Source organism: Salvelinus fontinalis, chromosome 33 (genome assembly GCF_029448725.1).
Source record: "Salvelinus fontinalis isolate EN_2023a chromosome 33, ASM2944872v1, whole genome shotgun sequence".
NCBI classification, from domain to species: domain Eukaryota; kingdom Metazoa; phylum Chordata; class Actinopteri; order Salmoniformes; family Salmonidae; genus Salvelinus; species Salvelinus fontinalis.
Window position 1 is genome coordinate 32,914,323 of NC_074697.1, and position 18,552 is coordinate 32,932,874.

General features: G+C 43.1%; 2 protein-coding genes and 1 non-coding gene across 3 annotated transcripts in view; 2 read left to right on the forward strand and 1 right to left on the reverse strand.

Moving 5' to 3' along the window:
- Positions 1 to 2,148: 2,148 nt before the first annotated feature.
- LOC129832583 (U7 small nuclear RNA) lies at positions 2,149 to 2,203 on the reverse strand. Its single transcript, XR_008755967.1, has one exon. It is a non-coding gene; the product is annotated as a U7 small nuclear RNA (small nuclear RNA).
- Positions 2,204 to 3,977: 1,774 nt separating this feature from the next.
- On the forward strand, positions 3,978 to 9,762 carry crybb1l3 (crystallin, beta B1, like 3). Its single transcript, XM_055895814.1, has 6 exons — positions 3,978 to 4,047; positions 5,087 to 5,160; positions 5,352 to 5,470; positions 7,395 to 7,527; positions 7,745 to 7,887; positions 7,998 to 9,762. The coding sequence occupies exons 2-6, from the start codon at positions 5,095 to 5,097 to the stop codon at positions 8,164 to 8,166; spliced, it is 630 nt and encodes a 209-aa protein (XP_055751789.1). The 5' UTR covers positions 3,978 to 4,047; positions 5,087 to 5,094; the 3' UTR covers positions 8,167 to 9,762.
- Positions 9,763 to 12,781: 3,019 nt separating this feature from the next.
- LOC129832073 (protein unc-119 homolog A-like) overlaps positions 12,782 to 18,552 on the forward strand; it is a 33,345-nt gene continuing 27,574 nt past the window's right edge. The window contains exon 1 of the mRNA XM_055895815.1: positions 12,782 to 13,402. Coding sequence (XP_055751790.1) covers positions 13,114 to 13,402 — 289 coding nt within the window. The 5' untranslated portion in view covers positions 12,782 to 13,113. The remainder of the gene's footprint in view (positions 13,403 to 18,552) is intronic.

An 18,552-nucleotide genomic window follows, 5' to 3' on the forward strand; every position in this document is an offset into this window, starting at 1 on the left:
AAGATAAAGCAAAGCAGTTCGACACATACAACAACACAGAGTTCACATGGAGTAAACAAACATACAGTCAATAATACAGTAGAAAAACAAGTATATTTACAATGTGAGCAAATGAGGTGAGATAAGGGAGGTAGGGCAATAAATAGGCCATGGTGGCAAGGTAAATACAATATAGCAATTAAAACACTAGAATGGTAGATTTGCAGTAGATGAATGTGCAGTAGATGAATGTGCAAAGTAGAAATACTGGGGTGCAAAGGAGCAAGATAAATAAATAAATAAATACAGTAGGGGATGAGGTAGTTGTTAGGGCTATTTATAGATGGGCTATGTACAGGTGCAGTGATCTGTATGCTGCTCTGACAGCTGGTGCTTAAATCTAGTGAGGGAGATAAGTGTCTCCAGTTTCAGAGATTTTTGTAGTTCGTTCCAGTCATTGGCAGCAGAGAACTGGAAGGAGAGGCGGCCAAAGGAGGAATTGGCTTTGGGGGTGACCAGAGAGATATACCTGCTGGAGCGCGTGCTACGGGTGGGTGCTGCTATGGTGACCAGTGAGCTGAGATAAGGGGAGACTTTACCTAGCAGGGTCTTGTAGATGACCTGGAGCCAGTGGGTTTGGCGACGAGTATGAAGCGAGGGCCAGCCAACGAGAGCGTACAGGTTGTAGTGGTGGGTAGTATATGGGGCTTTGGTGACAACACGGATGGCACTGTGATAGACTGCATACCATTTTTTTAAGTAGGGTGTTGGAGGCTATTTTGTAGAGGGTATGTTTTACGAGGGTATGTTTGGCAGCATGAGTGAAGGATGCTTTGTTGCGAAATAGGAAGCCAATTCTAGATTTAACTTTGGATTGGAGATGTTTGATGTGAGTCTGGAAAGAGAGTGTACAGTCTAACCAGACACCTAGGTATTTGTAGTTGTCCACATATTCTAAGTCAGAACCGTCCAGAGTAGTGATGCTGGACGGGCGGGCAGGTGCAGGCAGCGATCGGTTGAAGAGCATGCATTTAGTTTTACTTGTATTTAAGAGCAGTTGGAGGCCACGGAAGGAGAGTTGTATGGCATTGAAGCTCGTCTGGAGGGTAGTTAACACAGTGTCCAAAGAAGGGCCAGAAGTATACAGAATGGTGTCATCTGCGTAGAGGTGGATCAGAGACACACCAGCAGCAAGAGCGACTTCATTGATGTATATATGATGTATAGTTACAGGGGAGAGGAGGGGGATGAATGAGTCAATTGGAAGCTGGGGATGATTAGGTGGCCATGATGGTATGAGGGCCAGATTGGGAATTTAACCAGCACACCAGGGTTAACACCCCTACTCTTACAATAAGTGCCATGGGATCTTTAGTGACCACAGAGAATCAGGACACCTATTTAACGTCCCATTCAAAAGAAAGCATCCTACACAGGGCAATGTCCCCAATCACTGCCCTGGGGCATTGAGATTTCTATTTTATTTTTTGACCAGAAGAGTGTCTCCTACTCGCCCCGCAACATCTCTTCCAGCAGCATCTGGTCACCCATCCAGCATCACTCCTGTTTAGCTTGAGAGGCAAGCCAGATGTCGGATGCAGGGTGGTATGCTGCTGGCTCCATTCACTGTTGTGAGGACGGACGCTGGGAGACGAGAAGCAAGTACAGGTTGTGAACATGTAATGAATAACGGACATGAAATGAAACAAGGACTGCTTCTGGACAAGGGAAACATAACGACAATAATGCTGACGTGGGGATGAAACTGAGGAATCGACAGATATAGGGGAGGCAATCAAAACCATGATGGAGTACATGTGAGTCCAATGAAGCGCTGATGCGCGTAACGATGGTGACAGGTGTGCGTAATGATGGGCAACCTGGCACCCTCGAGCACCAGAGAGAGGGAGCGGGAGCGGGAGCGGGAGCAGGTGTGACAACTGTAGTGTTTTTGCTAACAAAACAGTACAGTGAATACTGTAGTAAAAAAAACTGTAGTATATACTATAGTAATTAATGTAGTGTTTTTGCAGATTGTAGTATACTGTAGTATTTACTGTAGTGTTTTTGCTGACTGTAGTATACTATGGTATTTACTGTAGTATTTTTGCAGACAATACTGTAGTATTTACTGTAGTGTTTTTGTTTTATTATCTTTGACATGGAAGTGCAGGCTTTCTCCTTGAGGAAACCTACTGGAGAAATACTAAAAGAGAAAATGTTCCTTAAAGGGTAACTCTCAACCACAATTTCATCCTTTGCCAAACACCTTCAAATTTAAAACAAAATGCATTCAGGTGAGAAGTTGTGGGTGGGGGGAATTGTTCATAAATTCTTCTAACCCTAAACGTAACCCTTTAACCTAACTCCTAAACTTAATCCTAACCTTAACCCTAGCCTAGCTAACGTTAGCAGCTAGCTAATGTTAGCCATCTAGCTAGAATTCTTAACATATCACGTTTTGCAAATTCGTAACATATTGTACGTTTGCATATTCGTAACATATAATATGAATTGTAATTCGTAACATATCATATGAAATGGGTGATGGACGTCCACAAATTAACACATAGCATACGAAACATAGCATATCATACTAAATGGAGTGTCTTGGATTTACGTACAGAATATTACGAAATGCTCTGAGACCAGGTTGCTTACCAAGACCGTTGCCATATAAGGCGCGCTGTCATCTGCTTTTATAGTAAGCCTTGAGGTGGTACCACTCAGCACATCTAGAAGGGCGTGTATTTCATACTGAACACCTCCCTTTTGATGACATAGAGGCACCATCACGATTTCAATGGTAGAGTTGAACCGTATGGGCTTCGTCTCAATCCAGCGCATCCACATCTGCGGTGGAAGGTGGTCGAGCTACAGCGGTGTTTGTCAGACCATGAGACATCCCGAAAATCGAACCGTTTGGGCTACAAACTAATATGACTCCATAAGTGTCACAGACTCGTCTGAAGGTAACACATACAAATGAATGGAAGTATGGAGGTAGTTTTGTTCCAACAAAAATAAGGGGTTAAATATGTTGTTGTTTTTATTAAAAAATAATATATATATAAATCCTGAGCTATCTTATGTCTCCTAGATATAGGACAGACACTTCAAAACCTTATTCCTTATGATAAATGTTTTACTGTCTTTATTTCCATTTATGAATGTGTTATTCAGTGCGTCCCCCCCAACGGCTTAGACTTTTAGAGTATATTAAGCATCATTATCAATAAGCCCTATTTTTATCCTAATCCACTTGACCACTTATCTTGATATGATGTACTGTAGCTATTATATAATGTGACACCTTTACCAAATATGCTTTCTTCACCATACTGTACCGGATGATTTCCACTTAGGCCAGGCAAATAATAGCTATGTTATGCCTCCAGCAGACCGGTTCTGCCTGTTTTACTGTAAACCATTCTAGGATTGTAAAATGACATGGGTGTCAAGTCCTTTTGCTGTGTTCCTCTCACTGTAAAATATGTTAGCAGTCTGGCAGACACTACCGTCCCGTTGAGGTGTCCTACACTATAGCAGAAAACAAAACCTAGCAAACACCTAACTGTGTGTAGTTTGTGTGTTTGTGTTTGTTTGTTTGTGTGTGTGTGTGCGTGTGTGTGCCTGCCTCCCTGCATGCCGGTTCCAACTGAACAGTAGCCTGCCCACCCGTTCGCACTACACACAATAGGTCAGCACATTGCTTGCTCAGAGAGAGAGAGACAGAGAGAGAAAGAGAGAGAGAGTGAGTGAGTGTAGTTGGGTACATTCTGCTGATGATGGTGGCTGTGTGTCCAGGACCCCACAGTAGTGCAGAACAACAAAGCGAGCAGCCGACTCAGCATGGCTCAGTGGAGATCAGCATACATGACCCCTGACCTGCCCTCCGCACCTAAAGAGAACCCCGCTCATTCAATGACGAGGTGGGATCCCGGCCCAATAGTCGGCGTGGGGATGTAAATGTATATATATATCCCTACTCTGGGGGCCTGATTCCAACTCTTAGGCTTATCCATCTGGACGTCCGTTCCTCCCTTGTACCTGACAACCAGCCGCTTGGTGAGATTCACGCTCAGGGAAGGGGGTTGTCAGCGAGAGAGATGGGGGGCAAAGGTGGGGTCTCTTCGTCCCTTGACCTAAATCAAGGACAGTCAAAAAGCGTTTTACTTCAATTAACTCTGGGATATACTCTATCTTATATCAAGAGAGCGATGTTTTGCATTACTTTGACATTCTGTCTGTTCTGTGGTTCATTTAATGGGGAAATGGCAGTCAGTGAGATGCGAGGCCATGTTTGATTGTGATCTCCTTTCAGCTCAGTAATATTACATGACAAGCCTCCCTGCATCTGGCAGATGAAAGTGTGCTCAGTGCCACTGAATTTAGTAATTGTAAGAAAAATATGCTTGAACACGTTGTTTAAAAAGGATCTTTGGAGATTGCATTTTTTCACATAGTAATTGCTATTTACGGAATATATATAATATTTAGCGGGGGGAAATTGTGCAGGCAAGTCTCTTAGAACAGGCTTCAACATCAAAATGTGTTTTGGAAAAGAGTTAATGAGAGACAAAAATCCTCTAAACCAGTATAGATTAAATACTTGAGTGACAAGACAAAAGTAGATTATGTTCTTAATAACAGTTTGGGTGGATAAGTGAGTTTAATATGGATTTTTGCCAATAGACGAATATTGAAATTTGGTTGGTATTTTTTTCTCTGGTAGGAAACATTCTTCTTTGCAATCTCTCATTGATATCTATTCAGCTGTACAGATATATGACGCTAGGGGGCCGGGGGCCTGTTGAACAGATACACAGATGCGGGGTGGGTTGCAAGTAGCTTAGCGTTTAAGGGCAGTGTGCCATTAACCGAAAGGTTGCTGGTTCAAATCCCTGAGCCAACTACGTGAAAAATCTGTTGATGTTTCTTTGAGCATAGCACTTACGCCTATTTTCTCATATAAGTTTCTCTGGATAAGAGTTTCTGCAAAATGAGTGTAACAATATGGATGTCAAATGAAGTTGTTTTTCCAAGAGGCTTGGCTTTAACCTCTCTCCCTCTTTATTTCTCTCAATCTCTTCCTGTTCGGCCACAGATTCGATCATGTCCCACTCCGGAGCCCAGGGCAGCATTGGGAGCCACCCAGCCATGGGGCTGCGTACCCACAAAGTAGGTCTTCACATTTTTTTTTACAAACTACTCTAATAATGCAATCTCTAGCGAAGATACAGCATTTCCAGTTGTTTTAAAGGCCCAAAACAAGCATCTTGATCAATGATATCCATAGCAAATCATTAACAGTGTTATATTATAGCTTATTACAGTAAATAACCATACTGTGATATTGTATATCTTTTCAGATGTACCTGTTTGAGTTTGAGAACTTCCAGGGTCGTATGATGGAGTGCACCGCTGAGTGCCGTAACCTGTGTGAGAAGGGCTTCGAGAAGATCGGCTCCATCAGGGTGGAGTGTGGCCCGTACGTCATGCCTAACTGCATCTGTTGACATAGAAGATAGAAACTATTCAGTGGAATTCATACACTATATATACAAAAGTATGTGGACACCACTTCAAATTAGTGTATTTGGCTATTTCAGCCACACCCGTTGCTGACAGGTGTATAAAATCGAGCACACCGCCATGCAATCTCCATAAACAAACATTGGCAGTAGAATGGCCTTACTGAAGAGCTCAGTGACTTTCAACATGGCACCGTCATAGGATGCCACCTTTCCAACAAGTCAGTTTGTCAAATCTCTGCCCTGCTAGAGCTGCCCAAGTCAACTGTAAGTGCTGTTATTGGGAAGTGGAAACGTCTAGGAGCAACAACAGCTCAGCTGCGAAGTGGTAGGCCACACAATCTCAAAGCTGTGTGGCCTACCACACCAAATGAAGTGCGTTGCGATTAAAAATGGTCTGTCCTCGGTTGTAACACTCACTGCCGAGTTCCAAACTGCTTTTTGTTGGGAGATTCAAGAAATGGGTTTCCATGGCCGAGTAGGGAGCATAAGATCACCATGCGCAATGCCAAGCGTCAGCTGGAGTGGTGTAAAGCTCGCTACCATTTGACTGGAGCAGTGGAAATGCGTTTTCTGGAGTGATGAATCACTCTTCACCATCTGGCAGTCCAACGGACAAATCTGGGTTTGGTGGATGCCGGGAGAACACTACCTGCCCCAATGCATTGTGCCAACTGTACAGTTCGGTGGAGAAGGAATAATGGTCTGGGGCTGTTTTTCATATTTCGGGCTAGGCCCCTTAGTTCCAGTGAAGGGAAATCTTAATGCTACAGCATACAATGACATTCTAGACGATTCTGTGCTTCCAACTGTGTGGCAACAGTTTGGGGAAGGCCCTTTCCGGTTTCAGCTTCCATTCAGCACCTCACTAATGCTCTTGTGGCTGAATGGAAGCAAGTCCCCGCAGCAATATTCCAACATCTAATGGAAAGCCTTCCCAGAAGAGTGTCTGTTATAGCAGCAGAGGGGGACCAACTCCATATTAATGCCCATTATTTTGGAATGAGATTTTCAGTGAGCAGGTGTCCATATACTTTTGGTCATGTAGTGTATTATTTGAGTCATTAGAGTAAAGTTGTTAGCTGGAGCGTGTCCAGAAGAAAGCCTGCAGAATCATTCTTAGCCGGTTGTACACCAGCTACCTCGATAACCCTCAAAATCATATCCTTGGACAGTAGATGGGAGCAGATCTACCAGACATTTGCTAAATCCCTGCAGAATTCCCAGTTTGCAGACCTGGTCCCCCCTACCAGATAGCAGATTACTGGACGGGCAACACGCAACAGCCACAAACTGAACACTCCCATGACACGCACAGACCACTATCAGAACTCTCCCATTCCATACTTCACTAAACTGATCAATGCACACATCATATAGCCCAGGGGCATTAGAAATGCCTTCCTAAGAACTCTACAGATACCTTTTCTAAAGCTGCCAGACCGAACATTGTTGTCGTAGTATTGTTGTTTTGTATACAGTATATTGCACATTTTAAGATTTTAATATATGAAGTGTTTTGCAAGTTTAGGATTTTACTATTTGATAATTATATGTGATTGACGTTATGATTGTAAATTGGTTGACAATTCAGTCTATGACTGCGAGAAACCAATAAAACCTACAACTACTACAACTATTAAAGTTATCTTAGTCCAATGAGACACCTGAAACATAGTTAATTTACAACATGCAATCTCCAATGAATCATGACTTTTGCAATGAACATGTGACATCTAACATGATGTCACCTAAGAACCTTGAAATCACTTAGCTATCCCTAGCCTTAAGGCTTTTGATCATGTTTATAAGAGAGTTGTGTTAATTCATTATAAGTGTGTTATAGTTGTGCTGTAACACTTTTATAATGTACCCATACAGCTGGGTGGGCTATGAGCAGCAGAACCTGAGTGGAGAAATGTTCATGCTGGAGAAGGGAGAGTACCCCCGCTGGGATACCTGGAGCAACAGCTACAGGTGTGACCGCTTCATGTCCGTCAGGCCTGTTCGCATGGTGAGTCCATCCATTCATTAATCCATCCATTCCTCGTTCCATCCATCCATCTATCCATTCATCCATCCTTCCATCCATCCATCCATCCATCCATCCATCCATCACTGCATCAATACTCTAGTCTAAGTGGCTTCCCCTCCTCATCTGAGGGCTGTGGCTGAATAAGTGGGTGAACTCTATTGCTGGCATCCCTCTCTCTGTCCCTCTATACCTACAGGACACCCAGGACCACAAGATATGCCTATTTGAGTGTAATAACTTTGAGGGCCGTAAGATGGAAGTTTGTGATGAGGATATCCCGAGTCTGTGGTCCTACGGCTTCCAGGACCGTGTTGCCAGCATCCAGGTCACTGGTGGAACGTGAGTTGACACATTAACTTATCAATCAATCTACCCATCCATTTGATTTAAGGTGTTGTTTACTTCCATTTCTCTCTCTTATTTTCTCCATCCATCTCTCTGGGTGACAGTTGGGTTGGCTATCAGTACCCCGGTTACCGTGGCTACCAGTACGTGTTTGAGTGCGGTGTCTTCAAGCATTGGAACGAGTGGGGCGCCCACCATCCCCAGATCCAGTCCATCCGTAGAGTGAGGGATATGCAGACACATCGCAGAGGCTGCTTTGAGTGGACCGTCTAGAAGGGGCCAGGCAGGCGATGGGTTGTGGGCCAGCAAGACAGAGGGGAAGGGGTCTGGCTAGCCCTGGAGCTAACCATTCCGGAGTCTGGAGTTCCATCTTGGATCTCCACACAGCCAACATAAGCTAACAGCTAATAACATAACATCACTGGCTCCACCTCAATCACTTACTAGTTGTAACATTCAGGGTGCGTGTACTGTAATTCACAATCCCTGAATGAAGACATTGCCACCTACTGGGAAAAGGTTGTTACTGCAGTTCACCTGCAGAATACTTCCACAATGCCTGAATATAATAATACTGGTGAAACTGATAGCTGTACTCTCTGTTCCAAGACCTGATAGAATTATATCATGAGAAGATTTATGATGGGGATTTTAATGGGGGAAAGGGAATCAGTTAACAAAGATTATATAGCTTCATTAGTTTGTGTTCACTTGTTTGTTTCCATATCTGCAAACCCATTGAATTTATACATCTTACTGACTTGTTTCTTAGCTATATACCAAATGATGCCAAATAAGCCTGTTCATTACAATGCTCTACCCTCCTGCAATCTGTGAATGATTTTAGAGAGTAGAGATACTAGACACTCCACTCAAGCCAGTCCCTCAACTACCATGGACAGCTGCCAGCTCTATGTGCTCTGTCTGTGCCCTACAGTCAGCTCAATCATCCACAAGGAGACACTGTTTACAAATGTACTCTCCCCATGGCCACCATCTAGTCTAGGGATTCCACCACCAACCATAATTTCCCTAATGACATTCTACCTTCAAGACTTCAAAGCTTTGCCCATGACCCACTCAGTCTAGGGCAGTAAAGCTTGCCAATGACCCACTCAGTCTAGGGCAGTGAAGCTATGCTCATGACCCACTTAGTCTAGGGCAGTGAAACTATGCTCATGACCCACTCAGTCTAGGGCAGTGAAACTATGCTCATGACCCACTCAGTCTAGGGCAGTGAAACTATGCTCATGACCCACTCAGTCTAGGGCAGTGAAACTATGCTCATGACCCACTCAGTCTAGGGCAGTGAAACTATGCTCATGACCCACTCAGTCTAGGGCAGTGAAGCTATGCTCATGACCCACTCAGTCTAGGGCAGTGAAACTATGCTCATGACCCACTCAGTCTAGGGTAGTGAAGCTATGCTCATGACCCACTCAGTCTAGGGCAGTGAAGCTATGCTCATGACCCACTCAGTCTAGGGCAGTGAAACTATGCTCATGACCCACTCAGTCTAGGGTAGTGAAGCTATGCTCATGACCCACTCAGTCTAGGGCAGTGAAGCTATGCTCATGACCCACTCAGTCTAGGGCAGTGAAACTATGCTCATGACCCACTCAGTCTAGGGTAGTGAAGCTATGCCCATGACACACTCAGTTTAAGGCAGTGAGGCTGTCTGAAGGAGGATGTGAGCTAGGGGGTATGATTGGGAGACAGGCTGCTGTAGGCCACCTGGTAGTGCTTTTCTAGACATGCCAACCTTTTCGGAGACCCCTCCCCCTCTTAATGATGGGGTTGCAGAGGAATGTTGTTATATACACTATATATTTCTCAGGGATGCTGGCATCTGGAAAGCAACTTTCCAATAAAAAAAATGAAATGAAATTGATAAAGCTTCCTAACCTCAGTGCTGGACATGCAGTCAGTGGCTCATGTCAAGTTTCTTGTTTGACTTTTTGTTCTCCTGTGTGTTTTATGATTGTCTGTGGTGTTTGTCCCACGTTTTAATTTAAACTATACTGAACATTCAAACAATTATTATACTCAATATAGATATCCTCACAAAGGCAATCCTGCATCAACATCAACAGCGACAAATTGTAACCATGTCATGTTCATGCAATCAGACAAATAGTCCATGAGCCAGACCCCCAAATTTGAGCCGTCGGGCTTGTTGGGCCGATGATTTCTCATAGTGATTTTCTGGAAAGTCTATGTCCATAGAGTTGGAAAATGTGTGATAGTGCAGCAATGGTAGCTTTCTGTGTGTTGTCACTCTATCTTTCATCCCTCCATCCCAATAACTGTTTTCCCATTGGGAATTTACCATATGACAAACAATGTAAGTATACAACAAGTTATTTCTCGCTTATACCCTTTTATTTCTCGCTTATATATAATTGGAAAGTGTATTCACAGTTATCCATCAGACACATTTTCAGATAGTTCAGGTCAACCGAAATTTGACCTCTGACCTCTAGGGTACATATCAGAATGAATTACCTGTATAAATGGCTTTAAAACAGGAACCATGATCCATGATACATTTAAACTTTGTTTGACAAGTGGTTCTGAAAGGCCATGAAATTACCATTCAAATGATATATAATATAACCAACTTTGAAAGAATCAGCTGTACCATTGACATGTTGGAAGCTTAGCCATAGAATTCCATGAAATGGGGCAGCTACACTACAGGTCAAAAGTTTAGAACACCTACTCATTCATTCGTTTCATTCGTTTCTTTATTTTTACTGTTTTCTACATTGTAGAATAATAATGAAGACATCAAAACTATGAAATAACACATATGGAATCATGTAGTAACCAAAAAAGTGTTAAACAAATTAAAATATATTTTATATTTGAGATTCTTCAAAGTTGCCACCATTTTCCTTGATGACAGCTTTGCACACTCTAAGCATTCTCTCAACCAGCTTCACCTGGAATGCTCAGCACATATGCTGAGCACTTGTTGGCTGCTTTTCCTTCACTCTGCGGTCTGACTCATCCCAAACCATCTCAATTTGGTTGAGGTCGGGGGATTGTGGAGGCCAGGTCATCTGATGCAGCACTTCATCACTCTCCTTCTTGGTAAAATAGCCATTACACAGTCTGGAGGTGTGTTGGGTCATTGTCCTGTTAAAAAACAAATGGTAGTCTCACTAAGCCCAAACCAGATGGGATGGCGTATTGCTGCAGAATGCTGTGGCAGCCATGCTGGTTAAGTGTGCCTTGAATTCTAAATAAATCACAGACAGTGTCACCAGCAAAGCACCCCCACACCATAACACCTCCTCCTCCATGCTTCACGGTGGGAAATACACATGCGGAGATCATCTGTTCACCCACGTGTCTCACAAAGACACGCGGTTGGAACCAAAAATCTCCAATTTGGACTCATCAGACCAAAGGACAAATTTCCACTGGTTTAATGTCCATTGCTTGTGTTTCCTAGCCCAAGCAAGTCTCTCCTTATCATTGGTGTCCTTTAGTAGTGGTTTCTTTGCATCAATTAAACCATGAAGGCCTGATTCACACAGTCTCCTCTGAACAGTTGATGTTGAGATGTGTCTGTTACTTGAACTCTGTGAAACATTTATTTGGGCTGCAATTTCTGAGGCTGGTAATGCTAATGAACTTATCCTCTGCAGCAGAGGTAACTCTGGGTCTTCCTTTCCTGTGGCAGTCCTCGTGAGACCCAGTTTCATCATAGCGCTTGATGGTTTTTGCGACTGCACTTGAAGAAACTTTCAAAGTTCTTGAAATGTTCCGTATTGACTGACCTTCATGTCTTAAAGTAATGATGGACTGTTGTTTCTCTTTGCTTATTTGAGCTGTTCTTGCCATAATATGGACTTGGTCTTTTACCAAATAGGGCTATCTTCTGTATACCACCCCTACCTTGTCACAACACAACTGATTGGCTCAAACGCATTAAGAAGGAAAGAAATTCCACAAATGAACTTTGAACATGACACACCTGTTAATTGAAATGCATTGCAGGTGACTAACTCATGAAGCTGGTTGAGAGAATGTCAAGAGTGTGCAAAGCTGTCATCAAGGCAAAGGGTTGCTATTTGAAGAATCTCAATTTGTTTAACACTTTTTTGGTTACTACATGATTCCATATGTGTTATTTCATAGTATTGATGTCTTCACTATTATTCTACAATGTAGAAAATAGTAAACAAATAAAGAAAAACCCTTGAATGATTCGGTTTTCTAAAACTTTTCACTGGTAGTGTGTGTTTTTGGATTGTAACTTTGGTGATAGAGGCACCAACTTGCACACATACAGCTAGAACAGGGTTTTACAAAGATTTGTACATATAGGGCCATCACAGAATTCACTCACTAACCCCACAGACGCCCTTTCCAATATGGCTGCCAAACAACTTAATGGCGTCTTACTGGACAATTTCGCATGACCATACCTGTATGAAATTGTGTATGAAATTGTAGTATGGCCAGAAATATCTTCAAATATTCATGGTGATGTAGAATACACAACCACATGAGCCAGATATATAAGGATGTTACATTATTCACATAATTAATTATGGTAAGATTGTGCCCAAAAAGCTATCTGAATCGCTGATTTCTGTAGATATTATAAATAACTGCAATAGTTCACCTTCAAACATGTAAAATGGATATGCACATGTGGATAGTAATGGATGTGAGCTGATTAAAAAGGGACAAACTGCTTGACATAACCAACACTGGCTAAGTGGCCGTTTTTACAGTTTCTGGTAATCGTGTAATGATCATGTCATAAATCGATTGGAAGTTACAGTAACAAATACATTAGTCATAGGCTGTTCAATGCGGGAGCGCATGTCCATGTGCTGGTTGGCCACAGCAGACATGCATGCAGGGTGAAAGCATTCAGCTTGTGAGAATATCTTGCTCTCAATTGAGTAGATATGTATTTGCATGAACGGCTTATGATGCTTTCGTATGAGCGCTGACGACCCACCGCATCCTTCCTTCCTCTCTCGTTCTGCATTATGTAAACCGTTATCACCACCGCACGCGCGCTCCAAGCGCAAGGGCTATTCAGCCGCCGCACACAAACAGTCACGGACCGACGGGTTTAAAGAACTGAGGATTTAAATTAAATACCGAGTGTGAGAGACGTTGAGCCTTGGGTGAGGGAGGGAAAGAGACTGATTTGTATCTTACCCAGATCGGGAGGGGGAGGAGGCACGGAGAATGAGCTATTATTATACCAGCACAGAGGCTGTGTGTAACAGCCAGGACGCACCTAACGCCAGTGCGAGGAAAGCAGCTACTAATAATACGAACCGTGGCAGCGAAGGTCTCGAGAGCAGCAGCAGCACTAGTTCACGGCAGTCGCAACCCCAACCGCTCGTGGCCATGAAAGTGAAGAAAGGCTGCAACTCGACAGATGCCGGGGTCCCGGTTACAAGTGAAGACGAGTTGCTAAGAAACCCCGTAATATCGCCTGAGGATGTACTTGGGCTACAGAAGATCACCGAAAGTAAGTAGGCTACTAATTGGTATTAAGGGTAGCTTCATGGCTACCTGAACCGTTCTGGCCGCAGCGCACCTGCTGTTGCTCTGTTGCCTGGCATGAAGCATCGGGTCCACAGCGACAACGTTACATTGTTAACGGGCAGCCATCCATCCATTTATCCATCCACGTAGTAGCATATTAGTTGCCCTAGTGCCAGGTTTGTCATTTTTCAAGGGTTTACTTCCAGTGCATTGGACAACGAATTAGAGGGACATTAGGCTACAGTAGGATATTTGTGGGGGTGGAAATACAGATTATATAGGCAAGTGGAATTATAGTCTAACGAAATGTATACTTGAATATTTCTGTGTGGGCAATCTGGGCATAATAGATAATGATATAAGACAGGAGAGTAGGTTATCAGCCTTTAGCTCAGACAGGTTTAGTAGACGGTACATAGGTATGCACACAACCCTGTGTGTGTGTGTGTGAGAGAGAGGGGGGGGGGGGGGCTAGAAAGAGGAATAAAGAGAGAGAAGGTTGCAGGAAGCAAAAGAGAGAGAGAGTGTGTAAATATTCATTTTAAACCAGACAGGCAGGTATTAATGTGATTGTTCTTTCTAATGCACCCTGTTGTCCATCTTGATGAAAAAATGAAAATCAGACTTTTCCTAAATCCTTTCCCGAACCTGAAGAAACTGTTTCCTCTTAGGTAACAGGTGATCAGTGCTCTGTGCCTGCCGACTGAGATTGAGACAGTCAGAACCTGTTTAAAGATCTGCATTAGATTGTTACAGCACATAACAACACAGCTAGTCACGCAGTAGATCCATCTCAAATGACACCCTATTACCTAAATAATGCAAAACAATGTACCAGAACACTACGGCCCTGGTCAAAGTAATGCACTATAAAGGGAATAGGGTGCCATTTGGGTTGAAAAATATATATGTTTTGTTGTTGTTGTATAAAAATTGTTGTAACTTCCAATTTCAATATACATACAGGCTTGTGTCTGAATGATTTGGTTACTATCTCTGCTATAAGCAAAGGGCATTTCTCATCATCCGGAGCAGTACTCATCCCAAAAGGCACACTAGCCCGCCGACATCATCCCTTTAATCCATGGTGTTGTCCGATAGTGTTAGCTGTTTGGTTCTGTAACCTCCAGAGGAAGAGCAGAAGAGCAGCATCGGGCTGCAGTGGCGAGATAATACAGAAATCACTGATGATGGCTGCCTAGTGGTAATCTCTGCTCTCCGCTGACATGTAATCTGGATTATGTCAGAAAGGAAGGGAATGTGGCGCTTCTATGACCTGATTGACTCTAGTTAATTAATGCTTCAGAGTCAAGCAGCATGCAACAAAACACTCAATGAAGAACGCATCCGGACATTTGTCTACAGGGCATATCATTTCTGATTAGAAGCCAAGTTCAGATGATATTATATGTGTTACATTTGCTGTGTTCACTGTCTCTGACATTGTGTTTTGGTCTCTAGCCCCCATAGCTGCAGTGTAGGATACATTCATGAAACCATAGATCAAATGTCGTTAATGGCATTTCTCTCACAAATGCTTTACGATAGCCACCTGCTATGGCATGATTCTTATTTGATTTCTGATCATTGTATAGAATATCAGTGTCCTCTTTTTCACCCCGTCCTTTATGACATGCAGTCGTATTGAATTTGGTCCTATGGTTGCCTTATTCCTTTTGTATCAGCATTAATGAACCAAAAAAATCAGAATTGTTCAGTCGATACAAATGTTACATGTATACCAAGACTATAGAGAGATCCATTTTGTAAATGTTTTGCTCAACTGCCAGTATATGGAGGATAAATAACCAGTGAAAGACTGAAGGAGAAAATGACAAGGCTTGCTGTGTAAATGACTTTCATGGCAGTGCTTTCGGAGGTAACTGCGTCCATTTTGGGGCGGCAGGGAGACACAGTGGCTCAGAGCTGGTAAGAGAGGGAGACACACTGTTTCACTGAGACAGGCATGATGAGGAAAATAAATGTAATCTAGCCCATGGAGAGAGAGTGTTTTGTGAAATATGTATGCTGCATGTGGCTTATGATATAAGGGAATGAACAGGGATCATAGGGGAGCTATGTAGAAGGTACATCAAATACAGTGTTCACTGCAGGAATTTATTCAGCATGCAGTAGTTTATATACACTTAGGTTGGAGTCATTCACTTGTTTTTCAACTACTCCACAAATTTCTTGTGAACAAGCTATAGTTTTGTCAAGTCGGTTAGGACACTACTTTGTGCATGACACAAGTAATTTTTCCAACAATTGTTTACAGACAGATTATTTCACTTATAATTCACTGTATCACAATCCCAGTGGGTCAGAAGTTTACATACACTACGTTGACTGTGCCTTTAAACAGCTTGGAAAATTACGCCATGGCTTTAGAAGCTTCTGATAGGCTAATTGACATCATTTGAGTAAATTGGAGGTGTACCTGTCGATGTATTTCAAGTCCTATCTAAAATCTCAGTGTCTCTTTGCTTGACATCATGGGAAAATCAAAAGAAATCAGCCAAGACCTCAGAAAAAAAAGTCTGGTTCATCCTTGGGAGCAATTTCCAAACGCCAGAAGGTCCCACGTTCATCTGTACAAACAATAGTACACAGGTATAAACAACATGGGACCACGCAGCCGACATACCACTCAGGAAGGAGACGCGTTCTGTCTCCTAGAGATGAACGTACTTTGGTGCGGAAAGTGCAAATCAATCCCAGAACAACAGCAAAGGACCTTGTGAAGATGCTGGAGGAAACAGGTACAAAAGTATCTATATCCACAGTAAAACGAGTCCTATATCAACATAACCTGAAAGTCCGCTCAGCAAGGAAGAAGCCACTGCTCCAAAACCGCCATAAAAAAGCCAGACAACGGTTTGCAACTGCACATGGGGACAAAGATCGTACTTTTTGGAGAAATGTCCTCTGGTCTGATGAAATAAAAATAGAACTGTTTGGCAATAATGACCATCGTTATGTTTGGAGGAAAAAGGGGGATGCTTGCAAGCCGAAGAACACCCTCCCAACCGTGAAGCACGAGGGTGGCAGCATCATGTTGTGGGGGTGCTTTGCTGCAGGAGGGACTGGTGCACTTCACAAAATAGATGGCATCATGAGGCAGGAAAATGATGTGGATATATTGAAGCAACATCTCAAGACATCAGTCAGGAAGTTAAAGCTTGGTCGCAAATGGGTCTTCCAAATGGACAATGACCCCCAAGCATAATTCCAAAGTTGTGGCGAAATGGCTTAAGGACAACAAAGTCAAGGTATTGGAGTGGCCATTACAAAGACCTGACCTCAATCCTATAGAACATTTGTGGGCAGAACTGAAAAATCGTGTGTGAGCAAGAAGGCCTGCAAACCTGACTCAGTTACACCAGCTCTGTCAGGAGGAATGGGCCAAAATTCACCCAACTTATTGTGGGAAGTTTGTGGAAGGCTACCCGAAACGTTTGACCCAAGTTAAACAATTTAAAGGCAATGCTACCAAATACTAATTGTGTGTATGTACATTTCTGACCCACTGGGAATGTAATGAAAGAAATAAAAGCTGAAATAAATCATTCTCTCTAATATTATTCTGACATTTCACATTCTTAAAATAAAGTGATCATCCTAACTGACCTAAGACAGGGAATTTTTAAGAGGATTAAATGTCAGGAATTGTGAAGAATTTAGTTGAAATATATGTGACTAAGGTGTATGTAAACTTCCGACTTCAACTGTAAGTATTCAGACCCTTTACTCAGTACTTTGTTGAAGCACCTTTCAGCGATTACAGCCTCAAGTCTTCTTGCGTATGACGTTACAAGCTTGGCACACCTATATTTGGGGATTTTCTCACATTCGTCTCTACCGATCCTCTCAAGCTCTGTCAGGTTGAATGGGGAGAGTTGCTGCACAGCTATTTTCAAGTCTCTCCAGAGATGTTCCATCGGGTTCAAGTCCATGCTCTGGCTGAGCCACTCAAGGACATTCAGAGACTTGTCCCGAAGCCACTCCTGCATTGTCTTGGCTGTGTGCTTAGGGTTTTTGTCCTATTGGAAGGTTAACCTTCACCCCTGTCTGAGGTCCTGAGGGCTCTGGAGCAGATTTTCATCAAGGATCTCTCTGTACTTTGCTCCTTTCATCTTTCCCCCGATCCTGACTAGTCTCCCAGTCCATGCCACTGAAAAACATCCCCACAGCATGATGCTGCCACCACCATGCTTCACCTTAGGGACGGTGCCATATTTCCTCCAGACGTGACGCTTGGCATTCAGGCCAAAGAGTTCCTTCTTGGTGTCATCAGATCAGAGAATCTTGTTTCTCATGGTCTGAGAGTCCATAAGGTGCCTTTTGGCAAACTCCAAGCGGGCTGTCATGTGCCTTTTATGTGAGGAGTGGATTCCGTGTGGCAACTCTACCATAAAGGCCTGTTTGGTGAAGTGCTGCAGAGATGGTTGTCCTACTGGAAGGTTCTCCCATCTCCACAGAGGAACTCCTGAGCTCTGTCAGAGTGACCATCAGGTTCTTGTCCCTGTCCGGGCGGCCAGCTCTAGAAAGAGTCTTGGTGGTTCCAAACTTCTTCCATTTAACAATGATGGAGGCCACTGTGTTCTTGGGGACTTTCAATGCTGCAGAAATGTTTTGGTACACTTCCCCAGATCTGTGCCTCGACACAATCCTGTCTCAGAGCACTACGGACAATTCATTCGACCTCATGGCTTGGTTTTTGCTCTGACATGCATTGTTAAATTAACTGTGGGACCTTATATAGACAGGTGTGTGCCTTTCCAAATCATGTCCAATCAATTGACTTTACCACAGGTGGATTCCAATCAAGTTGTAGAAGCATCTCAAGGATGATCAATGGATGCACCTGAGCTCAATTTCGAGTCTCATAGTCTGAATACATAAGTAAATAAGGTATTTTTTTTTATTATTTTTTTTATAAATGTGCAAACATTTCTAAATACCTGTTTTCGCTTTGCCATTATGGGATATTGTAACGTAACGTAACAAAATGTGTAAAAAGGGAAGGGGTGTCACGACTTCTGCCGAAGTCGATGCCTCTCCTTGTTCGAGCGGTGTTCGGGGATCGACATCACCGGTCTTCTAGCCATCATTGATCTATGTTTCATTTTC

What these genes read in the sequence shown, in the direction of transcription:
- crybb1l3 (XM_055895814.1), top strand. Translation starts at nt 5,095, where the DNA reads ATGTCCCACTCCGGAGCCCAGGGCAGCATTGGGAGCCACCCAGCCATG. An exon ending in ATCAGGGTGGAGTGTGGCCC is followed by an intron (nt 5,471 to 7,394) that starts GTACGTCATGCC and finishes GTACCCATACAG; the next exon opens with CTGGGTGGGCTATGAGCAGC. An exon ending in ATCCAGGTCACTGGTGGAAC is followed by an intron (nt 7,888 to 7,997) that starts GTGAGTTGACAC and finishes TCTGGGTGACAG; the next exon opens with TTGGGTTGGCTATCAGTACC.